At 30.4% G+C, this 10,579-nt stretch overlaps 1 protein-coding gene and 1 long non-coding RNA gene across 2 annotated transcripts; both read right to left on the bottom strand.

The window, feature by feature from the left end:
• Positions 1 to 2,181: 2,181 nt before the first annotated feature.
• On the bottom strand, positions 2,182 to 4,325 carry LOC135127210 (transient receptor potential cation channel protein painless-like). Its single transcript, XM_064053604.1, has 2 exons — positions 4,190 to 4,325; positions 2,182 to 4,079 (listed from the first exon to the last, which is right to left on the bottom strand). The coding sequence occupies exon 2, from the start codon at positions 4,031 to 4,033 to the stop codon at positions 2,474 to 2,476; it is 1,560 nt and encodes a 519-aa protein (XP_063909674.1). The 5' UTR covers positions 4,034 to 4,079; positions 4,190 to 4,325; the 3' UTR covers positions 2,182 to 2,473.
• Positions 4,326 to 4,619: 294 nt separating this feature from the next.
• Positions 4,620 to 5,923, bottom strand: LOC135127214 (uncharacterized). Its single transcript, XR_010280175.1, has 2 exons — positions 5,825 to 5,923; positions 4,620 to 4,910 (listed from the first exon to the last, which is right to left on the bottom strand). It is a non-coding gene; the product is annotated as an uncharacterized LOC135127214 (long non-coding RNA).
• Between the last annotated feature and the right edge of the window lie 4,656 nt (positions 5,924 to 10,579).

Raw genomic sequence — 10,579 nt, 5'->3', positions numbered from 1 at the left:
CTCAAAAAAATTAATGAATCAGTCAAGTTATTATTGATCAAATTACGAACGAGCCGTGATTTCCAGAGTGAAAGCGAATTTATTGAAATATTCCGTCACAGAACTCTAATGAGAAGAATCTATGATAGACATAAAGACACGGTTCTGAAAGCGAGGGAAGTACTGTCTAAACTTTTTAGACCAATTTTTTAGTAAACTTTTTGTCACATTTACTTTTTTGTGGCAGTTTTCCGCTTTTTTTTGTCGCCTTTTCTTGTCGTTCTTGTGCGTTCCCCTCCCCCGCTACTTTTTTGTCGCATTTTTTCATCATCTTCTTTTTCTTATTATTATTATTATTATTATTACTTATGTCTACTTTTTCTGTGTGGTTCTTTATATCTCTTTTTTGTCACTTCTTTTGTTCCTTTTTTGTCTCCAATTTTTGTCTTTCCCCTCTTTCTTTGGTCGCTTTTTTTCATACTCTTTTTCTCTCTCCTGTGCCGCTTTTTTGCCTTTTTTTGCACTTTTTTTCGCTTTTTATCGATTTCTTTTGTAGCCTTCTTTTGTCACGTTTTATTTTCGGTGACCATTTAGCACCTTTTTCCTTGTTTTTTTCCTTTTTTTGTTTTTTCTTTAATTAAATACGAAATTGACAATTTTTTTGCTTTCAAGAAGAAAATTTTTGTCTACAGTCGGGGCTAGAAAATTTTGATATAGTGTCAGTTTTAAAGTTTAAAAGATGTGTCACGTCGCATTGTCAAAAATGTCAAAACTAAAAAAATAAGGTTAAAATATTTAAAGATGTTTTGTGACGGTGAAACGACACTGACTGACGTCCAAGATTTTCTGGCCGTGACAGTATGTACTTTTTGACGCATCTCATGTTCCCCAATCAAGAGTATGTAGTTGTATAAAATTTAAGAAACATTTGTTCTATAAAATTATAAAATGACGTCATCATTTTTTAGGGAGCCATAAACAAAAAAAATTTGATTAACGATTTACCAAGTTTACGATAATGTTAAAAAACTTGTAGGTTCTTAAAGGATTCGGTTTTACAATTTCAAAATTAAATTGTAAAATGTTACATAATTTTGACTTTTCCCCAAAAATCTTGATGTCTAGGGTGAAAACTCTACACGAATGCATAAATCACACATGCTGGAGTATGCAATCCTATAAGATTAAATATATAACACCAAAAAAAAAGGGACAAATTAGTAGCAAGTAAAATGATACATTTCACCCCACATTTTGTTTTTTAATTTATTATAAGGTGTTTTATCATTTTAACAGGCCAATTTTGAAGTTGAGTGTTTTTTTTAAATTTATTTTTTGTACATCTCGAAGTCAGTGGTTTCTATGTGGATCTGTTGGAATCGTGGTCAAAATCTTTAGAAATCCACAACTTTTTACAAGATAACCTTAAACATGTGGTAAAATGTTTAAAAAATGCATAAAAAAACTTCACTACAAAAATTTACTTTTTTTATTTTATAAAAAGGCAATAAAAAACTTTAACGCTAAAATTGGCCAGTTTATTAAAAACATGATAAAGTACCTTAAAATAGATGAAAACCAGGTAAAAAAAGCTTAAATACATAGATGAAAGATACTTTTTACTGATTTCAGTATAAAAATTTCATCTAAAATGTCCGTTTAATCCAACCCTTAAACCCGAGTCATTCAGATGAAAATTGTATTTGGAATAATAAACAATGCTTTTGGAATACGTCAACAAATTGTAGGTAAGGATTAGCGAAATTTTGATCATCTACCCCATATTCGTAGTACGCATATAAAATTTAACAACTGGTTCAGTAGTTTCGGAGATTATCTGTCTAATACCGGACAGACGGTAGACAGACAGACAGGCAGCGGGAAACGGGTGACCTATTGTGTCGTACTGAGTTTACGCTCTGAAGGTAAAAATATGCTCTTATTTAATATTTATATATCATTTTTTGTGTGTCTGTTATATTTTTAGGAACATTTATTGCATTTCTAATTGTATCATCCTGCATATGTGAAAAATGTAAAATAATTGTATAAAAAAAAGTAGACGGCAAATTTCCTTGTGTCCTGTTAAAATCTGACACCGTTTAGACTCAGTCGAAATTTCCACCTGTGTAATGTAGTGAGTTTACCAGAAATATATGAATCTAAAATGCGTTGTTCTGTGTGCAAAAAAAAAACAAGAAATTAATATTATTATTATTTATATTAAGTACTAGATTATTACAATATAAATACAGATTGAGACTATATCTACATTTAAATTATGTTTTATTACCATCCTTTTAGTTTCGAGTGAAGTGGCCATCGAATAACTGACACCAGAAGACAGACGATTACTTACATGAGCTTAATTTGTCCACCCGAAGAACTAAGTCGGATGGGTTAAAGCATATTATATAAATCAACATGTACACAAAAATGCGTGTTTCGTTTTTATTTCAAACGACGAGCTTTTACGTTATTTTTGCACCTAGTTTTAACAATTTTTTGTTATACTTGTACTATCATTGGACGATTTGTTTTCGTCTGGTTTGTAAAAAAACCCGGATGAAACAACAATTTTTTTCTGTGTTCTTTGGAATAATAAGCTTAAATTTTCGACCAGTTTTTTGTTAAATGTTTGTGTGTTTGCATGTCGTTCAACAAAATTAATATGACCCTTCACTACATGTGGAATGGATTCACAATTTTTCTTTTTTATATTCCTAATAACGATATCAACCCTATAAATAAACAAAATTTTTGCTCTTAGACTAACAATATCCGCTTTATTTTTTAATTCTTTAACATCATTAATAGCATTGCTGGTTATTAAATTAGACACTGTCAGAGGCAGTACAATAATAAATGCCAAGTAAAAAAATTTTTGTATTGGTGTCGAATTTTCGCCCAGATTTACATTCCCAATTAGAAGAGTAAAGACGTCAAAAATTGATTTCGGTAATTTTTTGTAAAATGCATTATCGAATAATACGTTGTAAAGAATTGTCAAAGGTATAAACAATATGAGAATGTACCAAACTAGTAGTCTCCCAAGAACAAAAAGCACTACTTTGAACATTTCACCATAAATGTATCGGATACTGCAAACTAAAATCATTTCAAAACACAAAAAAGTAACAATAAAAGGCAACGTGAATTCTGTCCAGTCCTCACCAAGGAAGATAAAAATCGGTAAAAGTATGAAACTAGCAAGAGACAACAACACATTTGGAGACAATATTACTTTTCCTAGTAATAAATGCCATTTTTCGGGATGGTCAAATTTAAGCTGCAATATGTCTTCAAAAACCACATACAAAACGTAAAACAACTGTGTACCTAAACACAAATATTTGAAAGGGTGTATATTAGTCATAACGTAAGCGGAAAGCAACGCTATATTCAAAAAGCAAAGAAAAAAACGGCTCCAAAAAATTACATCATACATTTTGCTATTGCCCCACTTCATTGCTACGAAACATAAAATCATGGGATGCAAGAGCAAATTTTCGATATTTTTTCTACGGCTTATTTCATATACAACTTTTGAATCAACGTGAGGATTTTCTTTGTGTTTTTCTCGACAAAGAAGTGGTTCAAAGTTAAAAGTTATCTTAATTCCCGGACCTTTAACTCCCTTTATGGTTTCAGTTATGCACCGATCGAAGTGTCTTCTTAACATCTCTGGGTCGACTTTATCAATAGGACTTGGACCATTGTTCGAATTGATTAAACATAGTGTGCTTAATAACTCCATAACAATCTCTGGATTGTTGTGATATATAGCGTAGAAAAGAGGGGTATTTCCGTAGCTGTCTCTATATTGTTCTGTATCGAAATCTTTCTTGCTTTTGATAGTTTTTAACATTAATTCACAGCATTTTTCATTGTTTTCTTCTTTATCTTCGTCATTTAAACGTTTGATTGCAGTACAAAGTGATGAACACAGTTCTTCCGGTGAGTATTGTGAATCCTTCAAATTTTCTAGCAACTCTTCTAGAGTTTTTAAATCACCGAAGTAGCAAGCTTTGTCTAAAGGCGTTCTTGTTTTCATTGTTGATTTCTTTAATCACTTTCACTCAGTCAGTGAATGTGCTAATCTATAAGATATAAAATGTTAATAAATTAAAAATTTTACTTTAAAAGAAGTACTAAATTAAATATATATTAATGTGATTAATATGACATTAATTAATCACTTATAAGTTACCTCAAAAGACACATCTAAACTTGTAATTGAATTTATTGAAAACTTGTCGTGTTCTTTCACTTCATATTTGACATCATTAAACACACTGGTGTAGAAAACTCCTACAACACGTAGTGAGAATAAATGAAGTTCAAATAATCACAGAATTATCATCCAGCGGTGTCAATATCAGTGTTTTTTTTTATTATCTATAGATATTTTAATTGATAAGAGTATATTTAATCCTATTAGGGATAGTGCAAAATTAAAATATATTTTTTTATAAAACCACCAAAAATCCAATGTTGCTCAAATGCAACTTGGTAAAATAAAACTTCCCAAAATCTATGTCTTTAATTTTTCAAAGATTGTGTTAAGCTGAAGACAATGTTTTTTGAAAAATTCCAGAACTTCTTAAAAGAGGATAGTAGGATGCAATAAAAAACCAGGAATGAATTAATGCTTTTTTTTAAACATAGTTATCTCATTCTAACTTGTTCATTCGTTGTTTCTGTTTTTATAAAAACATTGATAGATAGGTTCAAGCCCATAAGCTATTCTGAGCTGTTCTGATTTTTGTCCTGCTTTTTTAGGATATTCATCAACATTGTTAATATGTTTTTGTAACCACTCTCGAAATATTTTTCTTTTCTTTTCATCATTTAAGCACTCCCTAGCGTCTCCTGGCATGTCGTTGTCGCTCATTTTTCTAATGTATGTGCTGGTGCTTTAGAAGAAACGTCTGCAAATAAAACAAAAAAGATGTTAAGACAGTCTTTTCTAGAATTATTCTTACTTCTCGGAAACGAAAATTTCTGAATCAGATAACGGGTATTACTAAAACTGTTACTGAAAACTCGTTGCAAGAAACATATTTTTTTATATGAATATGCCTTGTTTGTCCAAGAAATGTGACGAATTGTCGTTTCCTTAATAAAAATTCTTAATACATTTGTAATTAGCGTTTAGGTATGAGAGAATTCGAATGTTGTCAGATACCAAAACCCTGCGAATTTTTATAAGAAGTTGATACAAGAATCTGCAAAATCTTTTATAAAGTCACTATCATTCCACCTCTCACCAGTTGTTCTTGAATAACATTTCGCAACTGTGATGCTTCAGAAACTATTGAAAATTTTGTCTTCGTTTTTAAAGGGCGATATAACAAGATACCACTGATTCTAACAATCTAAATTTTATTCTACTAAAGCAAGCCATACAATTTCTAAAAAATATTTCTTTGTTACGTGTGCGTTGAAACATTCCTCAAGAGATTTTTTTTAACAGTGGAAAATAACAAAGTGCACATTAAGTTTAAAATTGTTTTTGGAAAAAAAAATATTCGGCTACAGTCCTCATCTTTGGGGCTAAGAGTTTTAAACTTGAACTGGTGTGCGTATTTTTCAAAAATAGTTTCAAAAGAGAAAACTTGTTCAAAATTTTGAAACAGGTTTCGTTCATTGTTATATATTAATTATTACTTGTGTTCTTGTGCATCAATATATGAGTTCAATGAAAATAAATTTCTGAATAAATAGTGTCCAAAAATTTCTAAAATGTAAAAATTTTGACAAATTAAGTCAAACAATTTTCACCAATTTTAAATTAATAATAATTATTATTCAAATAAAATCTAAAATAATTACGAGTACTTACCAAAAAAATTATACTTTCACTGATGATGCGTTCGCGAAGTGAAATTTTCGAAGTACTTTTTATGTCTCCCAGTCGCCTTTAAATATGAACACCAACGAAAAGCTGTGATTGGTTGTAAAATGATTATTCCCTGAAAGAGTTCCCTATATGAAACAAGAAGAGTGGGGTCCATGCAACAAATCTGTTGTCAAGAATTAGAACTGCAAGAACGTGCGAGGTGTGAACATGGAAAGTCATATCGTGAAGACCTCATTGATTTTTATTTAAAATTATTTTTAAATCGACAATTTTCTACTGATGGTAGTGTTTTTTAGGCTCCAAAAGTGAGTACTTGTGGAACTCATTTTTCTTTCAATTTGAACAATATTCATAAATATTCATTCTAAACAACAGTACAAAGCACTTTTGAATTTTGTAATAGCACTTCTTAAATTTCTCAAGCCATTCTCTTCACATTTGATGAAAGTTTTTGTTTTAGTTTTCAATATATTTTAGTAATTGCTAAATTATAGTATTACACGCAGTTTTCGTAAATTTTTTGTATTTCAAACTAAGTATATATACATTATTTCAAAGCTTTTAAAAGTACTTTAAGTAACTATTACTAATGAATATCACTACCAAGATAACAAAAATTCAGCTGTCGACTCCGGGATTTATTTAAAAAAAGAATGAAACTTGAGTCACAGATCTTCGGAAACTAAAAATAAATGTAATCCTTTTGGGAAGAGTGATGAAAAAACACAAAAATGTTACTTTAATAATATTTAATGTGTAGAAAATTTATTTTTGTGTATTTGCATCTCAACAATTTCAACGAATTTCCAACTTTTGAGATGCAAGCTTTGCAAGTATTGTGAAAATATTACTCAAGTTAAATTTTTCTTTCTTGGTAGTTGAAAAGTTGAAAATCCTCTAGATTTAAAACATAGAAGCAAAATAAAATGTTTGAACTTATTTGTGTTCTTTCAATATGTTAATAAAAATTAGTAGACTGAATTTAAAATCACTTAGAACCAAAAAGCTTCTCAGACACTATTCTTGAAGCGTTAGGATCGGTTTGAATTAAGATGACTAAATATGTTGTCACAGAAAGAAAAATCTGAAAATAAAAATAGTGATCAAGTACTTAATTAAATTTAAATTTCTAGAAAGGTTCGTGTACCCTTAGTGCCAAATTATAGTTCAAGTCGAAAATTCCACCTGCGGAAATTCTAACTTCATAATGTAGCGACTTTACCAGAAAAATACTAACCTAAAATGTGTTACTCTGTGTGAAAAAACAAAAAGCTCTGGGAGTTACCTCGTTCCGAAACATTTGTTCTTTCTTCTCAATTGTTAGTCTATTCAATGTATTCCGCGTTTTAATAACCTGAAAAAAGAAAAATTATTCTTGACGTTAAATTCACTAAAACAAACCTACCGAAGATTTTATTTTCTCCGCGACGAAAATCAGAATTCCTAATTTATAACAAAACAAAACTATGCCAGCAAATACAGGAAAAATTGTCTGTTTTCCATTCATAAAAGCATTAATAATGAGTCCATATAAGTTTAGAGTCGTGGTTACGAATCGTGTAGAAATCGATATTAAAATTAAAATTGTGTTTAAGTGGTTACATTCTTCTAACAGGTTGCAAATTTTCGAATAAACAACCATACATTTCCGAAAATCATCAGGTGATAAGCACTTTTCTTTCAGCTTTGAATTAATAGCCGAAAACATTACACCAACGCTATTGTAGACAGTTAGAAATTGACATGGCAATGTTAGCTCTATGGTCATCATAACGAAATACATTGTGAAAGTTACCGACACTTGGAAAAGAGTAAATTTTGTTGAGGTAGTATAAATCAGATGCAATATACCACAAAACAATAACAATAGAATTTCGCCTGCCATAAGTGCACAAGCCAAACTTACTGAATTTCCATAATCTAATGTTATTTGCAAATCTTGGATATTTTTTTCTAAAGTTGCTACAGTTTTAAATACGTTGTAGATTTTTTTGCGATACACTTTGCTCCAAATGATGTTGCTACATCCTGTCAAAATTAGAAAAAATCCTCTGAAGAAGCTAAGTAATTTTGTGATCAAAGAAGCTGCAAAAAATTGCGGAAAATGTTTAAACAAGTAAATCGATGGCAAAATTATGAGTAAAACGTGAAGTATTTCTATTGCTAGGTTGAGACGAAACGAAGAACGAGGTTCGACAATGTCTTCCAGATGAAAGTCGAGGAAACCAAAACAACGCAGAACATGATAGTTGAGTTTTAGGAGCGGAGAAATGCTTGAGAAGTCGGTCATGATGTATTTGATTTCTTTTAAAAATCAATACAGGTGTTGTGCACTGTACTGTAAATATTTCAGTGTTGTGTTACAACTAGACAGTTAATTATTTATTAAAGCTTTTTTAGTTTCATCGATCATCGTGGTAATTGGTTCGGTATCATTTAATTTATTAGACTTTTTATGTTTTTATTTTGTGGAGAACTTTCCCTCTCCTTATGTTTTCATTGGTGTTTATGTTTTAAATTCTGTAATATTCGCAATATAAATTGCACAATTTGCAAGAGGCAAGAGGTTTACAAAATTGTTATATACAGTCATTCTAATTATTGGTTTACCGTGATTACGATAACCTAAAAGTATGTAGAAGAATTCAAAGTAATTGTGTTTTTAATTTCAAAGAAAAACTGTAAAATTTTCTTATAACAGTTTTATTCTTTTTTTTTTCAAAAACCACTATCCGTAAAATAAGGTGGATTAATAATCCTAGTTATAATAAAAGACCCAAGAAATCCAGATGATTTACCTCACACATTAAAAAAAAAACACAATGTACCCCACAGATTCATTCAATTCTTAAGAAAAAAAAGCATCCCCAAGATTCGTTCACATTCTGTAAAAAAGTGACAAAGGGACTTTGAAAACATTTTCACATCCTTTCAAACATACAATGGTGCCTAAAGATTATTTCACATTTTTTACAAAAAAATAAATAAACCCAGAAGAATATTTCACACTCATTCATATGCTAAAGGTCTCGGAGATTCTTTCAAATTCTTTCAAAAACAACGCGTTAGGAGCCGCAAATTGTTTTTCATATTAAAAAAACACGAGAGTCCCAAAAATTTTTTTCACTTATACACGTATCAATAATCTCCGAAACTACTAGACCGATTGTTATCAACTTGTACATGTATTTTAGGAATATCGTGGAAATGGTAAAACTCTAACCAAAATTTGTCCAATCATCCCTACCTACACTGTGAAGAAGTCACCTCAAATCTTTTATCAAAAATTCCGTTTAAATTTTATAAAATAATATACTCCTGTACTTGTGCTTTATGAATCCGCCTCTAAATTTTCCCTTAGTCCACATTTTCGCAAAACATTCCAAAATGAATAATAAAGTTTTATGAGAAGCGAAGCGTATGGGTTAGGGGTTAGGGTGTCCTGTTAACAACACTAAGATCGTTTGTTCGATAGGTATTATCTGTAAATTTTTAACTTATACGGAATATAAAATAAAATTTCCGAAAATCCAATTTTATTACACTGTACGTCAGGGACGAGGGAAGTTCTATGTAAATAATTTTAGACCAATTTTTTCTTGTTTCTTTTATAAAAAATAGATAAACATAGTTGAAAATAAATAACATTAAAAATGTACGACTTTTTACTTCCCGAGCGTAAGCAAAGGAAGTATTGTAATCGAGTCCGTCGGCCGACTCTCTACTTTTACGTTTTCTCGATCTTTCATGACCCCTAGAAGACGAAGAAATAGGTCTCCCATTTCCGTCTGTCTGTCCGTCTGTCCGTCCGTCTGTCCGTCCGTCTGTCCGTCTGTCCGTCTGTCCGTCTGTCCGTCTGCCGTCCCGGATTTTTATTAGACAGATAATCTCCGAAAGTACTCGACCGATTGTTGTGAAATTTTGTACTTATATTAAGAATATCATGTAGATGGTAAAACGCTAACCAAAATTTGTCTAATCATCCCCACCACTAATGCGATGACGTCACTTCAAAATTGTACATAGTAAATGGGTTTTGAATTGTATAAAATAACATAGTCCTACACATGTAGTTTACAACTCCAAATCGACTTTTCACCCGAAACGTCCAGATTTTTGGAAAAAAAATCAAAATTATAAAACAACATTTTGAAATTTAATTTTTAATCTGCTAACCAGAATGCTTTGAAATGTTGCAGATGTTTTAAGGCTATAAAGAGCATCATAAATCTTTAGTCAAAATATATTTGCTTATCCCCTCCAAAAAATTGATGACGTCAGCTCAAAAGTTTGTGGAATAAATCATATCTTAAATGTACAAAATATGATGAGTCTGTACTTGTGATTTATCATTCCATTCAAATTTTTTCGATTTGCATATACAGGGTGACTCAAAAAAATTAATGAATGCGTAAATTTATTTTATTGATTTAATCAGGAACTACAAAACCGAATGCTTTGAAATCTTGCAGATGTTTTAAGGTTATAAAGAGCATAATAAATTTTTAGTCAAAATATATTTCGTTATCTTCTACAAAAAACTGATGACGTCAGCTCAAAATTTTGCCGAATAAATCGTATCTAAAATGTACAAAATATGATGAGTCTGTACTTGTGATTTATCATTCCATTCATATTTTTGGATTTGCATATGCAGGGTGACTCAAAAAAATTAATGAAGGCGTGAATTTATTTTATCGATTTAATCAGGAATTACAAAACCGAATGCTTTGAAAT

The sequence above is a fragment of the Zophobas morio genome, unplaced genomic scaffold (genome assembly GCF_036711695.1).
Source record: "Zophobas morio isolate AGI-343-1 ecotype UQ-CSIRO unplaced genomic scaffold, CSIRO_AGI_Zmor_V1 ptg000011l, whole genome shotgun sequence".
NCBI lineage: Eukaryota > Metazoa > Arthropoda > Insecta > Coleoptera > Tenebrionidae > Zophobas > Zophobas morio.
Note: the sequence above shows the minus strand (reverse complement) of the source record. Positions and strands in the feature narration are given on the sequence as shown.